This window comes from Mastigoproctus giganteus, chromosome 1, assembly GCF_048544385.1.
Source record: "Mastigoproctus giganteus isolate SK-2022 chromosome 1, ASM4854438v1, whole genome shotgun sequence".
In the NCBI taxonomy this organism is placed as follows: domain Eukaryota; kingdom Metazoa; phylum Arthropoda; class Arachnida; order Uropygi; family Thelyphonidae; genus Mastigoproctus; species Mastigoproctus giganteus.
The window spans coordinates 133,298,627-133,322,633 of NC_143575.1; the positions used below are offsets into that span (position 1 = coordinate 133,298,627).

At 37.2% G+C, this 24,007-nt stretch overlaps 1 protein-coding gene across 1 annotated transcript in view; it reads left to right on the forward strand.

Annotated features, from left to right (window-relative positions):
* The window catches only part of LOC150091145 (uncharacterized), an 82,729-nt gene extending 59,516 nt beyond the window's left edge, over positions 1 to 23,213 (forward strand). The window contains exons 3-4 of the mRNA XM_090374486.1: positions 22,110 to 22,207; positions 22,535 to 23,213. Of these exons, the coding sequence (XP_090230612.1) occupies positions 22,110 to 22,207 (98 nt within the window). The 3' untranslated portion in view covers positions 22,535 to 23,213. The remainder of the gene's footprint in view (positions 1 to 22,109; positions 22,208 to 22,534) is intronic.
* Positions 23,214 to 24,007: the final 794 nt, after the last annotated feature.

Consider the following 24,007-nt stretch of genomic DNA (forward strand, 5'->3'; position numbering starts at 1 on the left):
TTTTTTTTTTTTGGCTGATGCTGCATAAGCTTGCTTTCTTGCATCAAATGCCTCTACTAATGCTAATGCTAATGCTAAACCCTGGGAAACTCCACTAATAACATTAGTCCATGTAACCATCCCTTAATGATGTATTGCTCCAGTTTGTACAGCAGTCTTTTATGTATAACAGTATCAAGAGCCTACCTGAAATCCAAGTATATTGCAGTATGATTGATGTCTTTTGAGGTTATGATGGGCATAATAGTAAAATTCAATCTTCCTTACATTTCAAGGTTACAGCTATAAAAGTGTTTGTTTACAGGCCAGCTGCTAGGTAGTATACTGGACTGAACCTATTGGTAACTCTGTAGGAGACTTCCAGATCAGCTAGTGCATAATCTTGCTGCCTCTGACTCCTTCCACTGTTTGGGAGAGTAGAGTACTATATATGAAGGGGCATTGTCAAGGCCATGTTGTGTCAAGCAGCTGGCTATATTCTTACAATAGGCACGCCATATCTAAATGATGTCCATTTCCACTTAGTCTGCCATGTAGTTTTTCTGACAGGACCTCAGTTACTGGTCGATTCAACCACTGCTCATCTCAGTTGTATGAATTATTCACTTCAAAGGTGGTACTTGTGCATGGGTCTGTTCTGACGTTCCCTGCCAGTGACTTAGTAATTTGGAATCTCTAGCACATTCTGTCAAATTCATTTGTTGCATCTGTCGTTCTCCCAACTGAACTAATCACTTTGAACTCTGACTTGCTCCAGTCCAACTTTCCCAACAGTGTGGTATTTTCCTTGCCGATTTTAATGTTCACAACTCCAGCTGGTCAAGGTGCTGATGCTTTTGCAATTATTAATGACCTTGCATGGATTGCTCATTTGCCTACCAGACAATCCTAATCATACAGCCAATGTACTTTCTCTCAAATAACTATCTATGTACACTATTGGGTTGACTGATCCTCTAGGCACCTTAGATCACCACTTGGTGATGGACTTTTCTCCAACAATGGAGCCTTTGTTTTGTTACAATTCTCAGCATTGTTTGGCATTAGAAGAATGCAAAATGGGACGATGTGTGAGATTTCTTTTCCTTGCTCGGATTACTGTTTTAAATATTCCGATGTCAGCATTTGCTCAGATTGTGTCGGTGAAATTATTCTTGTATGGATGGAATCCTTAATTCCACACTCCAATCAAAAATCTCATCCTTTTTCTAAACCTTGGTTTTCCAATAAATGTGCTAAGGCTGTTCAAGAGAAGAATGTTGCATATAATAATTGGCTTGTTCCAAAATATTCTGTTTCATTCTCTGCCTACATCAACAGTTGTAAAGCAGTTATTCATCTGTCCAAATGGTAGCCAAATTTTCTGGTCTCTTTCCAAGGCTATTGGCTGCAATTTTTGTCCATCTCTGTCAAAACCAGATGGTTCTATTGCTACTTCAGCCACGGAGAAAGCTGACCTGGTAGCATCCTATTTATCTTCCAACAGTGGAGATGGGGGGGGGACCTCCAGTGCTATCACACAACTAACACACTTTATCTTCCAACTCTTATATTGATGATCTTGGTAAAACACCCCCATTTCTAGTATGCCCCATTCAGTGCCTTGAATCAAAAGAATGTCAGAAGGATCTTGATGCTAAGAAACCTCCAGGTCCTGGTGGTATCTCTCCACTTGTTCTAAGCCTGTGCTCATGAACTTACCCCTGTTCTGTGTCACCTTTTTTCAAAGGTGTTTTTCCTTCTGCTTGGGAAATTTGCTCATGTCCAGCCAGTTCCTAAAAAGGGTGACAAATTCCTCCCATCTAATTAGTATTGCATTGCAAGTACTTCTAAAGTTCCTAAAGTAATGAAGAAATCAACTACTGCCAGTGTGGATTTGGTCAGTGTCAATTCACTGGTGATGTTCCCCATTTATGGACAAATTCAGTTGAAAAGTTGAATGAAACTCAGGCAGTTGCTGTTGACGTTTCAAAGGCTTTGATCGTGTTTGGCATAAAGCTTCCATCTTATAGTTTGCCAACCAATTTTTGTAATTGGTTATCCAATTTTCTCTCTGACTGCTCACCTGTTCTGTAATTACAGGCATAGGTGATAGATGACTTTCATCATTCGGTGAAATACTTTGCTTATTGCAGGCTTGAAGTGGTGAAACCCCATGTTTAGTCTCTAGATTAAAGTTTCCGGAATCCCCCCTCCCCCCATACTTCTCCTTCTACCCATGCATGGTACTAAGTACTATAGGTTTTGATACCTTTTCATGTTTTAGGTTTTCATTTTAAAAAAAAAAAACTGCAGGTGATGGTAAGATGGCTCTTACCTCTCCACTCAAGGTTTAGTTCTTTCCTCCCACTCTTTTCCTCTTGTATACTAATGACTTTCTTCCATTGACTGTAAATCCTATCCATAGTTTTGCTGATGATAGCACATTGCTTTCCAGTTTGAGAAACCTTGCTCTGCTTAAACAGCTTCAGCAATATCCACTACCAGTTCCTTAAATGATTATCTCTTGGTAATTCTCCATTGGGGCAAAGATAACTTAGTTGATTTCAATGCTTCTAAAACTCTCAGTCCTGTGTTTATATTCAGTGGCATTGAGATTTCTAGGCAAGATCAATATACAGTAAGCACTGGTTATATTGATCAAGTTTGCAAATTGAATTTTGATTCTAATAAGCAAATCTATGGATATTATCCATAGGCTATAAAAATAAAGATATATAAAGCGCTTTGTGCTTTTATTGCCAGAAGTTCATTACGAATTAAATGATACGTGAAAATCTGAAGAATGTTATCCACTGGTTAGCAAAATAGAAAGAAATTTATACTTACCTACATAGCTTAATATGGATATTAATTACACAACACTTTGTAATTGATGGTGTGCATAGTAAAACCATCAAGCATCTCTCATATCATGGAGTTATACTTTATAACTGGGTTGTCACTATTGCAACTCCAGGATACCTGCCCACCCACTGATTAGTAAGCCAGCAGGCTTTGAAAGTGTGCCGTCTGTTGGATGGAGGTATCCGTCGAGAATAAGTAACATTAGTTGTCTTCACTGGTGAAGCATTATTTATTCAAAGCAGTGCAATACCTCGTCCAATTGTTGTGAAGGTTGATCCCAATATGAGATATAATTAAATAATGCACTCATAGTACCTGGAAACTGATAGGTAGAAAAGAAAATACAGTTGTAACATATTTTTTTGTATGAAGTAAAATGCAGCCATTACAACCCACTGTGATGGAAGCCTCCTCAACAATTCATGCTGAGGGAAATGGACCATAATTTGCCACGCTGGTCCAGTGCGGGTTGGCAGATCGACCGAATTCAGCAGTCAGGGGCTTGAACCCCGGTCTACTCAAAGAGCGCGTGCTACTGCACTCCCACTCCTGACCACTTCCCAAATCCTTTGAATATAACTTGATTTCTTTTCATTACAATTCATTTTTTGAAAATCTAACAGGCTTATTTGGTAAGTTGCTAACTGATGTTGATATTCTTGCATATTCCAGTACAGCAAACTAAAATTAACTTTGCATGTAAAAAAAGATTTTTATTCATTAACTGCAACCATGGTTATGGTGTCAGCAAATATTTTTACACCCACTTATGTTCAAGTTTATTCCATCTCTTTAGTCATGCTTGGCAGAAAGGCACATTTGAATTCAACCCTTACAACATAGTCAGATATTAGGAAGAGGAATTGAATTTTTTCCAGATGCTTCTAGCATTTTGGTAAAACTTAGAAACAGTGAGATTAATTGATTATTAATGCACTCAGGAATAAACCCTGGAGGTGGATCAAACTTCAAAATCTATCAGAATGGGCTTTTGTATCCACCCCATTTGTGCTGCTAGTATTTGATAAATATTGTTTTGAAGCCAATAGGATCTCTTAAGTGTGACTAGCATAAGTTTATCATGACTGACAGTTGTCCATTAAATTTCAGAGACTAAGGTAATTAATATAAATTTGTTACTACCATATACGTAGAGGGCAAGTGGAGTTATGATTATTTGTGATATGATACACAATAAAAATCATGTAACTGTGGCTGAAAGAAACTAATGGTGCTATTCAACCCATATGGATACAATTTATTTTGGTAAGTGGATGGGATCAGTCTTCTCCCTTCTGATGAATAAAAAAAATTAGCAAGTATTTTTTTCTACTGAAGTTATGCATAGGAAGGTCGTGTAATGACCTTTTTTGAGAGGTATTTTATTATAAAATGTTTTGGTTTTCAAGCAACATTAAGTAATAATGAAATGGTCTAAAAATTCTGTTGTGTGACTACACAACAGAATTTTTAGTATTCACATAAAAGTTTGATACACTTTATTGTATTTACTCTGTAAAGAGTTTTAACTTTTGCAAAATCTTTTGCATTAGGAATCAAACCAGGCTTTCATAACTGATTTTTATTGCTTCATGTTTAAAATGCATTCTCAATGATGAGAATTGAGCTTTCTGAATAAATAATAGTTATTTGGGGCAAGGAGAGATTCCCCTCTCCCCCAAATTGTAGCTTTTAAATTTGGCATGATATATTCTCCTGTTTTGTTGTTTCAGGTGCAGGGTAATCAATTAACAAAAATCCTTTTGTCACTGAAAATTGAAGGTGATACTTGAAAAATGTTTAATAGTTGTCAAATTCCTTATGTTTCCACTGCAGGCATTTCTAATATGGATTCAGGATCATAAAAATGCAGCCAATCATCATCTCCAGTCACCTAAAGGGGATAAGAACTATCTGGATTAGTAAGAATAATTTTTAAATTTTCTTTTGATGACTTCACTCTGATGTTTGTCAAGGTTTCTGGGAGAATGCAAAGTACTTTACAGACAGCTACCAGACCTTGGATCATTCTAAACACTAGGTATTCTTTTATGGATTTCTCTAGTATTTCTGCTTTCTTTGATCAAAAACTGCCTACCAGCATAAAACACTTTTTATGTCATTTTATAAGACATTAAGCTAACTTATTCTGTTACTTATTAATATGTTTTATATACTCTATTCTCTGAGCTTTTTGACTGCTCCTCATATTTTGATAGTCCATTAGGGTTAGTTTCAACGTGGTGAAAGTATTGTAGTGGTTTCATTTTCTTTTTAGAATGTACAGATGGTCTTGGAATTTTATAAAGGGAACTGATAAATAGCCTTGTTCCATCCTCCTCCCATCTTAATGGGAGGACAGAACAAGGCTATTTTTATTAGAATTATGTGCATTCTTTGTAAATCATTTTGTCCAGTATAATAAAAAAAAAAAAAAAAAAATCAGTGGAACTTATTGAGCATAGTTTTTTTTTTTTTTTTTTCATATATCTGTAATTTCCAACAAAAATCTGTCTATTGTGCTCTAATTTTTCTGTTATATGCTTTTTATATATATATATATATATATTTTTTTTTCATAAATCCATACTTGTTCATTGCTAAATTCTATTTAATAGTCTCATACATATAATTGCATGATATGCTCATTGTCTTTACCATATCCATCTGTAACAACTCAACTCTGTATGGGTTTCCCAGATTTCATTAAAATCAGACAGTTATTTATTTTAATACATATCATATAGGCTATCCATGTACCTTATATTGTAGCTAATGCATTGGATATTGTTTGGAGAGATGAATAGGTAGATACGAAAATTTTTCAATTTGTGCATATGCTATTGATGTAAATAGTTCCTTTATTTCTTCCTCCATATGTTAATAATATTGAAATGTAGGAATAATTCTTGTGTTTACTCTTTTTGTGTTTCATAAAAATCATGCTATAATTGATAAATGTTTCATAAAGCACTTTTGATCCTTGCCACTTTAGTTCCCTCTATTTACCATGGGATTTTTTTTTTTTTTTAATTGAAAAGAAAGTCGCATGATTTAAAAGATTCCTAATACAATGTGTAGAACTGATTGTAATCACTTCTGAAGGCTTAATCAGATGTATAATAATACAAAAAAGTGATTTATTGTAATCAGCACTTTGGTTTTTGTATGTGTAGTGGAAGTGTTTATGTAACATCAGCTTGATTTTTGTTTTTGAATTCAGACAGGTTTTGCATGGTTTTTGGTTCTTTGTCCATGAAAGAGAGCAACACACTCTTAACAGTCTGTTTTACAGGACTTTTACCTTTGATAAAACTTAAGTACAGGAACTCCCCGACCTACATAAAGGTTGCGTTCTGCAGAATGCTACGTAAATCGGAATTTCACCCGTGCTTGTGCAGCACTCGCAACTGTGCTCGTTGAATTAATTGAATCAAAAAAGAAATGTTTGACGAATGTGTAAATAGAATTATTTGTTTAATTTTTTATCTGATGTGCAGGAAAAAAACAAAGCATGAAATTTAAAAAAATTTCAACATAAGAGAGGAGACTGGCATAAAGTCAGTAATTTTACCTCAAGCATCATTGCCAGATAAGTACGCTGCTGCAGAGATTTTGAAGGGGTCAGTCGGCCACTCAACCTTACAAAAGAACATTAATGGATGGCGGTTCTTTTCTTTTCTTTGTAGATTTCTTTGTAGCAAGCAAATCATTCACCCTTCTGTTAACCTTTATGTTCACTGTCAAGATCCATCTTCTCAAACTTTGCCATATCTTTGGTGATGAAGTGTCTCACTCCTCATTTGGTTCATCTTGAGCTTTGTCAGCATTTTCTTCTTTCACTATCGCTGCCTGCAAGTCAATAAGTTCTTTGTTAGACAATTCCTTCTCTTCTTCCTCTAACTCTTCCACGTCTTTGGCAGCAACCTCCTCAAATCCTTCAAAGCTGTTGGCATATTTTCTTCCAGGTGCCATTTAAACATCTTTTAGTGATTTCCACCCAAGCCTTATTAATGTTTAAGATGGTGTGGTAAATATTTTCAAAGTCTCTTAATGTAAAATTTTCACATTGTCTACTGCAGACAATGCCTGAGCAAATGTTATGTGTAAATAATATGCTTTTAAATTCGAAATAACACCCTGACCCATATGTTGGATGAGTGAAGTCTTTTTTGGCAGGGGAGATATGACTCTCACGTTTGAATTGAAATCATCTAGATGTGTAGGATGTCTGGAAGCATTGTCTAATAGAAGCAAAATCTTGAAAGGAACAGTGTTGTCTTTACAATATTTTTCAACCTCAGGAATGAAGCAGCATTTAAGCCAATCCTCAAAGAGATATATATATATATATATTTTTTTTTTTAATCTGTGCTCTCTGATTCAGTCAGAAATGCAGGAGGATTTCCAGAATTGTACACATTCTGGAAATTAGCCCGAAGCAAAAGCATGGCCCTATCTTTTTGATGACTTCAAACCTGGCATTGTATTTTCCGATACCGAGCAGTCTCGTCAACATTAAAAATTTGCTGCGGTGAATAGCCACCTTCAATTTTTTCCAGCACATCACAAAATTTCTCTGCAGCTGCAGAATTCACCGCTGTGGAAACCGGCCCCGGGTGCCAAGCGTTCCGTGGCCAAGCGATCTCAGTGCGTTTTCCAAAGCGAGCTATCTAAAGAGCTTTTGCCATTGTATATATTCTGTTTATTTCTGAATACCGTTTTTTCTCATTTTATATTTAAGTAGCTCTTTTGTTCTGCAAGAAGTAGGCAAAGGGCCAGAAAGGAAAGAAACCTTTCTGTTTCGTTTTCTTTATTACTAACACAACTAATAGCCGCTTGGTCACCTCGTGGCACTGCTCCTGCCTCCCCGTGGCGGGGCCGGTAACCTGGGTGGTAAAGACAAACCCCCAGGGCCAAAAGGAGCCGACATGGATATAAGTGACTATCCACTGTTAGAGCCCTCGAGCTCAAGGTCAGAAATTCCTGACATTGACCATGACTCCAATCGTCCAAAGAGACTAAGGACGGAAAATCAGAATAATGACGTGCCAGCATTTCTTATAATGCACTCATTATCCACGCAACCTGTTGGCAAACTATCGCCTTTTCTTATACAGAAATGTTTAGAATCGGTTTGTGGATCTCCCAAAATGGTTAAGCGTCTCCAATCTGGAGACCTTCTAATTGAAACTTCTAAGACAACTCACTCAGAGAAGCTGTTAAAATTAACATCATTTAACAGTATTCCAGTGTCAGTTACGCCCCATAACACTCTTAACACCTCTAGAGGCGTTATCAGCGAATGGGACTTACTATCAGTGTCAGAAGAAGAGATAATACAAGAACTGAGGGAACAAAAAGTGACTCATGCACGGAGAATAATGACCAAAAAAGATGGGAACCTACTACCAACCAGGTCCGTCATTTTGACATTTAGTACTCCGACTCTTCCATCTTCTGTTAAAGCAGGTTATTTAAACTGCAAGATTCGGCCTTACATCCCAAATCCCATTCGCTGCTTTAAGTGCCAGAAGTATGGCCATTCTCAGACGGCATGCCGAGGCGATGCTGTGTGTCCTATTTGTGGCTCTAAGGAGCATTCCCAAGGAGACTGTACAGCTGCCACTCCTAGTTGCCCTAACTGTAAAGGAAGCCATCCTGCCTTTTCTAAAGCATGTGACCTTTGGAAAACAGGCAAACAAATCCAGAAATATAAGGTAGAGCATAAAGTCACATACCCTGAAGCAAGGAAGCAAATACTGTTAACCATGCCTAGCCGATCATACGCATCGGTCTCTAAAAACAGCCGGTCAATTTCAACTCAAACAGATGTCTCCATAGAACCAAACATTTCATTTGCCACCTGGGCCAAAACCATGCTAACGTGCAATAAAAAATCTACAGTTAATGAAACCAGCAACACGCCAATCAGTATCCCAACTGATGCCATCTCAACCTTGCCCGAAAGAACAAAATCTGTTAGTGTTGAAAATCAAAAGACAATGAAATCATGCTATAGCAACATTCAAATGGAAGTTCAGTCAGAGGACGAAGACACAGTCCTAGAATTACATGCCAATGATACCATGGATACAGGACGCCCAACCTTTCCCAAAAATGAAAAATCAAAACTAAGCAGGCAGAAACCTCAGAAAAAACAGTCAGATCAATCTTCGTCAAATAAACCCAAGCAATGAACAAATTCCTACAATGGAACTGCAGAGGATTACGCAGTAATATAGATGACCTGAATGATTTACTCACACAAACTAACGCATTAGGAGTATGCTTACAGGAAACATTTTTATCACCAAAAGTTTCACTCAAATTCAAAAACTATACTATGTTTAGGCGAGACAGGGATTCTGACTCTTCTCGTGGAGGGGTAGGTATTCTTGTCAAAACTACCATACCATCAAGACATCTCCAACTAGTAACCTCCCTAGAAGTTGTAGCAGTTCGGATAGCAATGGGAATATCATTAACCCTTGCATCTGTTTATATACCACCTAATTATCCTTGTACCCAGACTGAACTTGACAACCTTTTAACACAACTGCCACCTCCTGTCTGTTTACTCGGTGATTTTAACGGTCACCATCCATTGTGGGGATCCTCCACTATGGATAAGAGAGGCCAATTAATTGAAACATTCCTAGATAACCATAATCTGACTGTATTAAACACTGGCTCGCCAACGTATGTTCAATTACCTGCAGGCACAACATCTGCCATAGATTTATCTATCTGTTCAGCATCTCTTTTTCCAAGTATGGAATGGTTGGTGTTGAACGATCCATTCCACAGTGACCATTTTCCAATCATCAGCTCACTTCAAACACAGGTCGTATCATGCCCCAAAGCCCGTATATCTTGGAATTTCCACAAAGCAGACTGGAAAAACTACTGTACTTGTGTCCTATTAAACAAACAGTATGTACAGCAACAACATATTGATGAAGTAACCGAACACATTACCAGCCATATATTATCAGCAGCTGAAATGTCTATTCCAAAATCCAACCAGAGCAAGCGGGTACACCAAAACCATTGGTGGAATCAAGATTGCACCATAGCGAAAGTAGAAAAAAACCGTGCTTGGAACCAATTTCGCAAATTCCCCACTACTGCCAACCTTATAGCTTTCAAAAAACTGAGAGCCAAAGCAAGACAAATTAGGAAAAAAGCAAAACGTGACTCCTGGATTAAGTTCGCCTCAACTATTAACAAAAATACTGACACTCGGATTATCTGGAAAAAAATACAAGCTCTCAATGGAAAATTTCTACCTGTACAGTCTCCAATAATTCAGTGGAATGGGCAGGACCTATCTTCTCCTACTGACATCGCAAATGCTTTAGCAGAATATTTCTATAATACTTCCGCCTCAACCACTTATGTGACTGCTTTTCAGAGAATTAAAACTAATGAAGAACGAAAAAAATTGAATTTTTCAACTAATCACCCACTTCCATATAACCAGCCCTTTACTATAGCTGAACTCAAAGAATCCTTGAGTAAATCTCCAAATAGTGCAGCAGGACCAGACGGCATTCACTACAGAATGCTTAAACATCTGTGTGAAGCTGATCTGTACATATTATTGCTATTTTATAATAGGATCTTCTCAGAAAACACATATCCTCTCTCATGGCGTCATTCCTATATTTGTGCAATACCAAAACCGGGAAAAGATACATCTCTAGTTCAAAATTACAGACCAATATCATTGACAAGCTGTTTGGGCAAGACCTTCGAAAGGATGGTGCATAAGAGGCTCACCTGGATTCTTGAATCCCAAAATCTGCTTTCTGATCACCAATATGGCTTCCGCAAAAACAGGTCCACCCTAGATTTACTTGTCAAAATTGAATCCAACATACGTAACGCCTTCATCAGGAGACAACATTTAGTTATGGTCAACCTGGATATTCAGAAAGCATTCGACACCACATGGCGTCATGGTATTATCACAGATATGCATCAGTTAGGGTTGAGAGGCTATCTCCCTCAAATTATTCAGAACTTTTTAAAGTTACGTACCTTTCAAGTCAGATATCAAAACTTCCTATCAGCATCTCATATTCAAGAAGAGGGTGTCCCACAGGGTTCTATACTGAGTCCAACCCTATTCGCAATTAGGGTCAACAATATATTGGAAGATCTTCCAAAAACTATTGAAGTATATATGTATGCAGATGACCTCACCATATCGTGCCAATCACAAAATATGAATACTATCGAAAGACAGTTACAAATTACTCTAAACAGAATAGAATCGTGGACTTTACGCAATGGATACCATCTTGCTGAACAGAAATCCACTACCACTCATTTCTGCAAACTCCGGTCATTTCATCCTGATCCTGAGTTAAAGATAAAAAATGTGTCGGTTCCTCTGGTTAACACTGTCCGCTTTCTTGGCCTGATTCTAGATAGAAAACTGAACTTTCAAGCACATGTGGCCTATCTTCGTACCATCTGCTTGAAGAAATTGAATATCCTTCGGTGTGTGTCATCCATGTCTTGGGGCGCTGATCGGCATACGCTTATCCATATTTATAGAGCTCTCATCAGATCCCGTTTGGACTACGGTTCCCCAGTGTATGACTCTGCGAGGAAGAGTACATTAGAACGATTAAATACCATCCAGCACAGTGCCCTTCGAGTTTCTCTAGGGGCTTTCAGAACATCCCCAGTCCAGAGCCTTTACATTGAAGCCCACGAACCTCCCTTACATCTTCGGAGGAAAACATTGCTTTTAATGTATGCCGCAAAAATCCGCAGTCTTCCCTACCACCCGAATTGGAGATGTCTGTACAACACCGAATGGGACTCATTTTACAACAGTAAACCAAATGAAAACAGACCTGCTGCACTTAGACTTAAAGAACTAACTCAAACGTGGAATATTGCAATCGACAATATATATCAGGACATAACACCTCCTGATCCACCGTGGACAAATATCCCTGCAATTTACGATGACTATTTCCAACAGTGGGGAAAGAACACCTTGTGTCCCTTCAATATCGCACAGTTACATGAAGCTCACTCTGCTTTTAATTCACAGGCCTGTAAGATCTATACAGATGGATCGAAAACTGAGACCCAAGTAGGCGCTGCTGCGATCTTTCCATCTTTCAGCACTTCTGTCTCATTACCTGTAGAATGCAGTATCTTCACTGCTGAGCTTTATGCTATTAACTTGGCTCTAGGGCATATTACTCAACTTCTAATTTCGTCTGCCATAATATACACTGACTCGCTCAGTGCTGTCTCTGCCATAAATAGTAATACCAACTCCTCTCACCCTGTAATAAAACAAATCCATTCTAAATTACTTGTGTGTAATGAGTCAAACCAAACTGTAACATTCTGTTGGATTCCAGGTCATTCTGGGATAGCAGGAAACGAAAGAGCAGATCTAGCAGCCAAACAACCAGATACTACTCTTTTGCAGACTTTTCGATCCCCATATGCTGATTATAAACATATCATCCATAAAGCATGTTACAATAGCTGGTCATTAATCTGGAGAAGTTATCCAGAAAACAAATTATTCCAAATAAAACCAGAACCAAAGCTGTGGCCCTCCAGCTTCCAGAAAAGCAGACGAGAAGAAACAATTTTAGGAAGGCTCAGGATTGGGCATACTTATCTCACTCATCTCTATCTATTAACTAATGACAGCGCTCCACAATGTACATCATGTCAAGTACAACTGACCATTCGCCATTTGTTAGTGGACTGTCCCCACCTTCAGAACATCCGCTTAGATACTTTTAAATCAATTGCTAAAACACAGTCATCAATAAATTTATTGCAGATTCTGGGAGATGATTCTAATAAAAAGGAACTATATACTTTCCTAAACCGGATACAAATATATCATAAAATATAGATATTATTTCATATTCACTATTAGAAGACACAATATGGCCCAAGTAGCCTTTGTGTCGTTAAACCCAACAACAACAACAGCTGTGGAAACCAGCATGATGCTTGTCACTAACTTATCCTTAATATCTTTATAAATACTTATTGCTTTTGCTTGAATGGTCATTAAACTCAGGGGGCACTCTTTTCTGAATCAGATTTACCATCCCTATTATTAACAGCTGTTCCATCTTTGATATAGCACCTGAGTGCTGTTTTGTGATCACTGTTGATCCTTTGACATGTTCTTTTATACATACATTGTCCTTTAAAATAGTATTCACTGTTGAAGCAGCGAGACTAATTTCTTTTGCAATAGATGACGAACTTTGTTTTGTTTCGTGGCACTTGCCGTTTCCATTAGTCCTTCACCATTGTAATATGTAAATAGGAATGAAGAAAAGTTTCTGAAAATTTTTTTTATATATATGATTGAAGATATCAGTGAAGGGGAACACATTTCACTATAATAGCATAAAAACCCACACAGTTGCAGTTATAGGTATTATTCTTATCTGTTACCCCAACTGGACGTATTGTCTAGATGGTCTGGGGGCAAAGATGTTTCACGTGAGCGGGTAGCTAATATCAGGGAAGAGAGCCTAAAAAAACTTCAAGGGTTGTGTTAGGGTCGTTAAATATACAAGAACAGTAAATCTTAATTGTTTATACAGTAACGTTAGAAGTGTCGTCAATAAAATGAGCGAATTCGAACTGCTGGTTAAAACACGTAATGCGGACATAATAGGGCTTACAGAGACGTGGTGCCACCCGGAAATTGGGGATGATGAGTTTCAGTACGGTTTGTATAATGTATTTAGGAAGGATAGGGTAATGCTTCTTATCAGAAGCAGCCCGAGTGCGACGATAGCTTTCCCGGATTCAGACATTTCACACGCTAGTATAGAGTCTGTATGGTTTGAGATAGTTGGAAACAAAGGTATAATGCAAGTAGGAGTAATCTCCAGACCAGGTGATTGTGAAGATTATGACAAAAGCCTCTACATGCAAATGGAATGGGCAAGTAAGCGTCAATGCCTTATTATGGGTGATTTCGATTTTCCTCTAATTGATTGGAGTAAATGGGAAGGAAACTCGACATGGGGAGCAAAATTTTTAAATCGACTAGATGACTGTTATTTGTATCAACATGTCAGGGAAAGTACCAGACCTCATCATCACACATGAAGCAGATGACGTAACAGGGCTGACAGTAGAGGAACCAGTAGCAGGAAGTGATCACAGAGTTCTACGGTTGATGATGACGAGAGAGGTAGCAGAAGTAAAAGGCAAAGGAATGGGTTTTAATTTCAGAAAAGGAAATTACGATGCCTTAAGGTACTACATGGCCTCTTAACTGGGTAGATATCGCGCAGAGAATGAATACACTTGAACTGTGGTACGCTCTTAAAACATTAATCACAGATGCCTTGAATGCGTATATACCATTAAAAAAATACTCCACGAGAAGGGTTCCAAGTTGGATGAATAGTGAAGTTGCCACATTACTTGAGCAGAAAAAAGGTGGCATGGAAAGGTTACAGAGCAATAAAAAGTACTGAAGCCTATAACAGCTACAAGGTGATGCGTAATAGAGCCACAGAAAAGGTTTGACAGGCAAAGGCAGTTTATGAGAAATCACTAGCAAACAGAGCAAAGAGGGGAATAAAGAATTCTTCACATATATAAATGCCAAGAAGAGCAGGACAAACCAGATCGGACCTTTAGGTAAGGGAAAGGGGATAGTAATAAATACACCAGCTGCCGTTGCAGATGAACTCAACAGTTATTTTGCATCGATATTTACAAATGAAAAGCCTTTTGTGGCAATGGGAAATTGTGGGAGCGAAGTTAAAAAATATGTAATTAGTGATATTGAAATTTCGCAAGATTATTTAATGAAAAAACTTTCGAGCCTACAGACCAGTAAAGCTCCTGGAGTTGATGGAATATACCCTATAATCTTAAGAGAGGCGGCAAGCGAGTGCATTGAACCATTGAGGCTAATTATGCGAGCATCACTAGACTCTGGGGGGATTCCTTTGGATTGGAAAAGTGCAAATGTATCTCCCATAATTAAGGGTGGCCCTAAAAGTGAAGTTGGAAATTATCGACCTGTCAGTCTGACTTCAGTAGTAGGGAAAATCATGGAGGCAATGATCAAGAGTGGAGTTCAGGATCATTTGGATCGAATTGAAATTCTCATGGATACTCAGCATGGTTTTGTAAAGGAAAAATCATGTTTAACAAATCTGGTTTGCTATTTCGAAAGGGTCACTCACGAGCTGGATTTAGGGAATAATTTCGACATTGTTTATTTAGATTTCAGCAAAGCTTTTGACTCAGTCCCACATGAGCGGTTGCTTTATAAGCTGGAACAGGTTGGAGTCACTGGGAAAATCCTGAGATGGATAGAAGGATGGCTTCAGGGCAGGAGGCAGAGGGTTGTGATAAATGGCTATTCCTCAGATTGGGTTGATGTAAGAAGTGGGGTTCCCCAAGGATCAGTATTAGGACCACTGTTTTTAATTTTCATAAACGACATTGATGAAGGGATAGAGGGCATGATGTCTAAATATGCAGATGATGTTAAAATTGGTAGAGTAGTTAATGATCACTGTCAAGCTGAGCTTCTTCAGAGAGACCTAGATAGACTTCAGGAATGGTCAGAAAAATGGCAGCTGTGCATTAATCCAACAAAGTGTAAGGTGTTACACCTGGGAAACAGTAATCCCAAAAAAACTTATTCACTTGGTGGAGTTCAACTAAACCCAGTACTGGAGGAAAGGGACTTGGGTGTTACGATACGGTCAGACATGAAATTCTCTGAGCATTGTAAACAGGTTGCAAGGAAGGCCCATGGTGTCCTATTGATGATCTATTGAACTTTTGCAAGTAGAGATAGGGATGTGATAATCCCATTATACAAAGGGTACTAGGAAAGTTTTGCAATACAGCTTTGTTTATTTAATTTTTTCAAATTAATTTCCTGTACATTCAATACACCTCTCCATCCTCCGAAACCAATCTTTAAACCAGTTCTGCCAAGTTTCACTAGGGAGTAAAGCACACTTGTTGTCCCAAGCCCGTAGAAGGTCCTCATCACTGGAAAACCGCCTCCCTTTTAGCTTCATTTTCACATGCGGGAACAGTGCAAAGTCGCAGGGAGCAAGGTCTGGACTGTAGGGAGGGTGCTCGAAGTTTCAGTCCTGTCATGGTCAAATATTCGGTGCAGGCTTTGGCGCGGTGAGCTGCAGCATTATCGTGATGGAGGTACCAGGTGTCCATTCTTGACTTTGGCCGCAGGTTCTTCATAGATCCAATGACTTTAGGCAGGCATTGTTCAGTATACCACTTAGCTGTGACTGTCTTCTGCTTGTCCAAAACGACACGTTCCACAATTCCACTTGATTTGAAAAATACAGCTATCATTTTCTTCTTTACAGATCGGGAATTCCGACAATTACGGGTGTGTCGTCATCATCAAAGACCCAAACTTTGTTTTGAGCCTTGGTCGGCAGATCGTAATAGTACAGCCAAGTCTCGTCACCTGTCAGGATGTTGTTCACATACCGAGATTGTCCCTTATCAAACTTTTTTAACATCTCTCGGCACCAAGTCACACGTCGTGTCATCTGCTCTTCAGTAAGTTGATGCGGCACCCAGAGAGAACAAAGTTTCTTCATGTGCAAATGATCTTGCAGAATCGAACGAATTGCTGGTGCATTTAGGCCCAAAGTATCCTCTATCTGTTGGTAGGTCACTCGCCTGTTTTCGTCAAGCATTTTCCTCACAGCAGTAACGTTTTCCTCCGTAACTGACGTTCGTGGCCTTCCCGGCCTCTCAGAATCCTCCAGAGTGAAATTTCCCCCTTTGGAATTCTCTATACCACCTGAATATCGTTGTACGATGTGGACAATCATCATCTAGTGCAAGAGTCATTTCTTCTAAGCACTGGTTTATGGTTAAACCACGCACGAAATTATACCGCAAAACTGTCCTTATCTCATTTCGTGACCACGATGCCATCGCAAGCACTTTACACTCTCACTACTAATGAATAACTGAGCCCATCGACTTGGCGCGGCGACTACTATGCACGTATGAGCATGTCTCAACATGCAGCAACAAGCAGCTTCCTGTGATTCATTGTTGCATCATATTGCAAAACTTTCCTAGTACCCTTTGTATAAGGCTTATGTTAGACCACACTTGGAATACTGTGTTCAAGTATGGAGACTGCACCTAAAGAAAGACATCGAGCTTCTTGAAAGGGTGCAAAGAAGGGTAACTCGCCTGGTGAGATCGGCAAAAGGGCGTCCTTATGAAGAAAGACTTCGAATATGTGGGTTGCAGAGTTTGGAAACTAGACAGACACCTTAGAGGAGATTTGAGTGAGGTGTTTAAGGCTCTGAGAGGCATCAGTAAAATGAATGAGGACAAAATTTTCAAGATTATAAATGATGCTAGAACTAGGGGACATGTTTAGATTGGACTGCAGGAAGTTTTATTTTAGCCAGCGAGTTATAAATTACTGGAATAAGTTGCCTTCATGGGTGGTAGAGGCCAACAGTTTGGGGAAATTCAAAGGCCATCTGGATAGTACTTTTGGGTAAGGGAAGTGCATAGGATGATAGGTTTAATTTTTTTTTATTAATTATTATTATTTATTTTTTAGCTGGTGCAGCATAAGCCATATGCTTTCTTGCACCATGCGGCTGTTACTAATACTAATTATCGCAAATGGAATAAGATAGTTTACTAACCGTTTATAATTAGATGCACTTACAGAAAAGCCCAATAAACCAGAAAGTGCAAATTGTTTTATGGTCGTGACCTCCAGAAATGTACTTTAGACGATTATTACAAAGGTGTTCAAAATTGATTCTTATAAATGATAACAATGAAAGTGTAGTGCAATTTCCATTATAAATATGACCTTTTAGAGAGATAAATAGATTAGTAATATAGTGAGATTTTCAACTTCCGAGGACTTGGAACGAATTACAACAAAAAAAAAAAAAAAAAAAAAGCGTTTTGGGTTCACATTACAATATTTTTGCAATACCTTCATTTATTCCTACGGGATGCAAAAATACATTTCCGCCGGCTGGCAAAAACTTATGTAGAGTTGAATTTGTTTAATTCGGGGAGTTCCTGTATTTTTAATGTTTTATCTCATTATTTCTGTCCATTTCCACCTTTTTATATATGCATCAATAAACAATGGTAAATAGCTGCATTTTCTTAGACAACAGATGAGGGATGGATGTATAAAAATCTGCTTTCAGAGAGTGATTTTTGGAGCAAATTGCTATTGTGAAGTTTAAATAAATTTAAGGAATAATCAGACAAGTTATTGGAGGGGGGGAAAGGATGGATAAATGAGTTTTTTGCTCATGCAATAATGCAGTGCCTACTGATAGCATTACTTTTTAGATTTCCTGGGTAGTAATAAAAGCAAAAAATATAATCAGTTTCTGATTTTCTACCTCTGTGCCCCCCATATTATTCTTTATCAAATTAACAATTTGTTGTTTGGGCATTTAGATCTCCACCTAGTTCATTTTTATTAACTATAAATTTTATAGGTTTTTCCTTCTGGGTCATATATACTAATTGCAATTTCTGGTTTCTTTCTGATAATTTTTCATTTTTTTTTCTTTCCTATGCCATAGTTGCCAACTATACAAATTTATGATTGAGAATCCATTGTTTTTTTTGTTTTCACTGGGCAAGTGACCATCAGGTGTGCTGGTCTACATTATAAATGTTCTCTGTAATTATGCAGTCATTGCATTGTAGTTATGTGAAGCTAATTAAGTGTCTTTTAGTAAGACATCAAAGAAATGTGAAATTTCAGAAGGTAATAACAAACAGCATGCAGTGCATAGAAAGAAATGAAAAAATAGATGTAGCATTTCATAGTGATTATGATATCACAGAACTCAGTCTTCTAAGCTGCTCAGAAATAGCAGGCAATCTTGTGACTTTTTTTTTATTGCTACAGATGGCAATAATTGGTGATTCTAAGCTTAGATATTCCACTATGGTGATCTTTTTACATTTATTTTAAAACAAAATATCAATTGAAAATGGCTTGCTCTGATTGCAGCACTGGTAAGACAACATTGGGTGTCATCTTCTGAACAATCATGTGGGATCTCTTCAAAAAAAACTGACACTTAACATTGATAATGTGCCTATTTTTTTTGGAAGCCTGAAAACTAGAGTAGATGGAGCACTTCGTAGCAGCAAAAAAAAAAAAAAAATCTACTTTGACAACACCAGTAGACTATTGTGTTTCCACGTCTATCTCCAATCATCTTTCTTCTGTTTGAATTTGTCCCCTTGTGTGTGTGGTTTCAGCAAGAGGAAGGATTCCATCAGCATTGAGCTTACTCAATACATTCAAAGGTTTTAAACACCTCAATCAGAGCTCATGAGAATTTCTTGATAAGAGAATCCTTTTGTTGCTCTTCCCTGCACACGTTCCTAGAGATCTGTATCCTTCCTAAAATGAGGCCTGATCATTGCCTTATGCAATGGGATAATCACCTCCTTGTCTTTGCTGACGAAATCCAAAAGCAGTCTGCACTGGGTACCATTATCTGGGATTACTGCAGTATACCTTGGTTATAATCATTAACCTCCCTGGAAACTTTTGCATCATATTCAAACTTCGACATTAATTTCATCATTAACAAATATAGAAAACAATGGTCTGAGGAGCGAATGCTACGAGACTCCACGGAGCCTTCTCTCATTCAGCCCTTAATTCCACACTGCTTCAGTTTTTTTTATGTATATTCAGTATTATGAAAAGCTTTTCTGACATCTAACCCAAGTACCTATTGTCTTTGCCATATGTAACATTTATTTAGACCATAATGAATTCTAATCCAGTGGATTGATTTTCATGATCCCAAATTTCATCAAAATCACAGTCATAATTTGTGTGAAAAAAGTTTCATACATAACTTGTGATGTTATATTGAAAGAAGAGAGGGACTTAAAAATTTTATGTACACTGAAGGAGAGTTATAAATATTATACAACAGAAATTAAACTGAATGGCTATTAAAGAATATAAAGGTGTGGACTTCCATTAAGTGTTAGTAATAGAGGCATGTGATGAAAGAAAGTAAGGGTTATGAACTTCTGTACCATCTGCCAAAAAAAAAAAAAAAAAATTCACACACCCATTACCTCTAAAAGTTTGTCCAGTCCCTCCTTGTTTAAGCTGTTAACTTCCACAATGACAGATGGGAGTTTGTTCCAGCAATTAACTACCTGCTGACTAAAGGCAAATTTTAGCAAATGTATTCTACAACTGTCTTTCCTTGATTTGAATTTATGCCCCCTCAGTAAGCAGAAGAATCCCATCAGAATTCAGTGTGCTCAAACCATTCACGGTCACCTCACTCAGATCATGTCGTGAGTGCCTAGTTGGCAGCTGCTGCAATTTGCATAACTTAAGCCTTTCTTCCTAACAGGTACCCTTCTCAAAAAAAAGCTTCCAGACCTGTATGCCTTATACAACGGGATAGTCACCTCCTTTTCTCTGCTAGTAAAATTTCTGTATATCATTGACAATACCCCATGACATGCTCTGGCAGCATTGCTCAGAAAACATTCATATCTGAATGCACATCACTCCCAGGTCTTTCATATTCTATCACACAATTGGTATGTTCCTCCTACCCATATGCAGTATTTGCATTTGTCAATGTTAAAACTTCAGTTGCCACTTCTCAGCCCAAATTTTCTAAATCCTGTTGTAATAGCACACTGTGATTACTGTCATTAACCACCCTTCCAACCTCTACACTAAGCCCGATATACCTTCATAAATATACAAAACAGCAGTAGGACTCCACTAATAAAATTAGTCCACTTATGTATGTGAAATGAACTAAGAGGTTTAGATATTTTTGCAGATAAGCTTCTATTAGTTTAACAATTCGTGGTGTATTCGGTAGTAAGAAAAGGTGGGGGGGGAAGACTGCTGTATGAAGTAATATGCCCAGATCCTTGACATAACGTGGCCTCAACAATTCCCCCCCCCCCCATTCATACACACTACTCGGCCGAGTAGAGGTAGCAAGATTATACACTAATTGATCCGGAAGCCTTCTAGAGAGTTACCAATAGGTTCAGTCCAATGTGTTAACTAGTGGCTGGCCTGCAAACACTGTTTTAAAGCTGTATCCTTGAAGTGTAAGAAGTTCAGATTTTCCATGGTTCATCGTAACCTCAAAAGACATCAATCATACTGCATGATGGAAGAGTTAACTGGAACTTAGCTCTTTAGACTAAACATGGGTTCCACTGCTTAAAGCCTCATTGCCTGATAGTAATCTCCACACAGAGGGTATTACTAAGAGTCCCACCATTGTGAAGGTGCAAGCAAAGGATTTGGCTGTCACAGACCGTTTGTACTTTGCAGAAATTGGGTCCACTTGAGCATCATCTGAATATCAGTTCCATTGGTGTTTTTGACTCCCAGGTAGCAAACATAGCTTATTTGGTTTTATCTATTAGTGAATTTTTTCATCATAATCATCCCTTTTGTTTTTGACTAATGGATATTAGTGAAAAAATGATAGTGTTCGGTTATTATGGGAAAAAAAAAAAATTCATTTTATAAGTTAAATCAAGGGATTACTAAATTTCTAACATCAGGTATTTCTGATAAAATAACAATACTAATTGTCTTTTAAAATATTTGTGCTTTAAGGGAATATAAAACAAAGTGTTCAATTTCTTTATGATACCAAAACCTTTGTCTAGGTGATATCTACTAATTAAACTTGCAACTTCATTTTAGTAATATGATTGGGAAAAAGTAGATCCTTTGCATAATTAGAATTTTACTGCCACTCTGATTTGTTATTCAATTACAATAGTCAGGTAGAATTGGAGGTGGGGGGTATGCAGTGAAATCCCCATTAAATTTTTCTTTTTTGATGAAAATATATTTTGAATTGAGACCTGTGCAGGCTGCTAATAATAAATTGGAATTTTGATTGAAGTAAACTAAAGAATTCTTGAATCACACTTCCATGTGAAATTGTGATTAGTTTTAGAAGTACTAAAGGCTTCTTTTTTGCTAGTGCTGTGTTTTTTACTGTAGCTCCATCACTTATTTCAATTGGAATTACTACAGTAAATTCCATTTGGATGAATGTGGTGATAATTTTAGTATTATAACTCTAAGGAGTTATTTTCATTACTAAATTAATTGGTAAATTTCTAACATCAGTGTTGCTATTGTTGATAAAATAATTATTTTAAAATATTTAATTCTCTTTCTGTAGGCTTATTGGTTGCTGCTACAACAGATGGTTTTCCACCAGGTCAGCTTAATACAGTTGTGGAAAAATTAGGAGATTATTTGAGGGCAAATAATTATTAGGTATGCTTTTATTTAATGAAAAAAAGCTATATAAATACTTAAGCAAAAGTTGCTGCACAGCATAGATTTTAGAAGAATTTTTTGAAAAATATGGTCTTGTTTCATTTTTTAGTAATAGAAGCATTTCTCAACATTTGGGAAGGTCATGTCTGTAAAGAATGGATGCTTAAATTGTTTTTAGTCTTTGAGGTCTAAATGGCAGTGTATTCCATGCTACAGTTAAAATAGCATAGGTACTTGGTCTCTCCTTTCCCCCCCCCCCCCTTTTTTTTTGTAAGTGTATGTATAAAAATAATATGGACTAATTCTATATATTTCTCCTTTCAGATCCCAACATTCTTCACCCCTTCAGTTAAAACTGGGCATCTTCCACTTCTGTGAAGACTTTGGTTTGTCTGTGACAGTATTATGTAAACAGCTAAAGTTGTGCTCAAGAGAAGGGAAGGGGGGGAAGAGATGAACTTTTATATTAGTGAGTTTTTGCTTCATTGCCATTTTATACTCGAATTTTGTCAAGAAATATTTGTGAAGCATTTAGTCAACAGCATTTTAGTCCACCTTTGAACCAGTGTTGTTTCCAGGTGACTTTAAGAATCTTTTTTCCTACTTTTCTGGGAACATACTAGGTCCAAGGGAAAGGAAATATGTGTGAATTGCAGCTGCAAACAACTTGCTCTGTAAGCTTCCTTACTTATTTGCCATACCTAAAAGCTTTTCTAATTTTGTACTTAAATTTTCTGCTAATATCTTTTAAAATCTCTTGAACTAGTCTAATACTGTAGTATGTATAGAAAATTGGTTGCATTTATAAAGGAAGCTGGTAGGGGGAAAAAAATGTAAAGTTTTTGGTAAAAATTATACCTTCTATTTCTTATCCCTTTTTAATTCTTAAGGTTATGCTTATGTTAGCTTGTCTAAATATAGTGGTATAGTCCAGTTTAAGTACTGTGCACCTTTATCAAATGCAGTGTCTGTGTATACAATAAAGCATTAGTTTTGATATGTTTTTGATGTAAATTGATTTCTTTCGGCTTAAAAACAAAATTGTTTCTAAAGTGTTAGGAAACTTTTATATATTGGAACTCTAAATAAAGCATGCAGTTTTTTGTACCACTCAATGAACAAATGAATGTTTATAAATGGAGGTTTTACATTGGTGTGTTTTAACCTGATTAGAAATTGTAATGTGCTGTTTTCACTCCAAGTGGACTTAACTAATCTCACTGAACACTGTGTGTTACTTTGTGTGGATGTTTTTTGTGAATGGTTGGTCTTGTGTGCTGTAGCTTTTGTATGTGTTGCTTATAATATCTGGCTTATTGGTGATTTTTTATTTAAAAAAAAATAAATAATAATCTTAAGTGGTGCCAATGTTTGGAAATAAGGATTATGTTAAGTGCTTTGTAATTTTTCAAGTGTAACTTTGGATTACTTGTACTGGCTCCCTAATAAAGAAATCATTCCAATATAGTGAATATTACTCTAACTTGCAAGAATATAGATTAGTACTAGTAGCATGTAATTAACCTTAAAGAATGTTATTAATTCCCCTGCTTGTTTCTAATTGCTTTGCATTTATGAATTGTTTAAGCCATAGTAAAAATATGGCAATGTATAACTAATTTCCCACAACTTAATATCTGGCTATAAAAAAAAAATGTAATAATCAGAAGTTTTGTACTACAGAATAATGTTTGTATAATTTTTCAGTGAGTCTTCTGTTTATGTTCCTTCAGGACTCTTCAAATAGATAAGTGTTAGAGATTTACTCTACAGAACATCCAATCTGAGTTTCCTGAT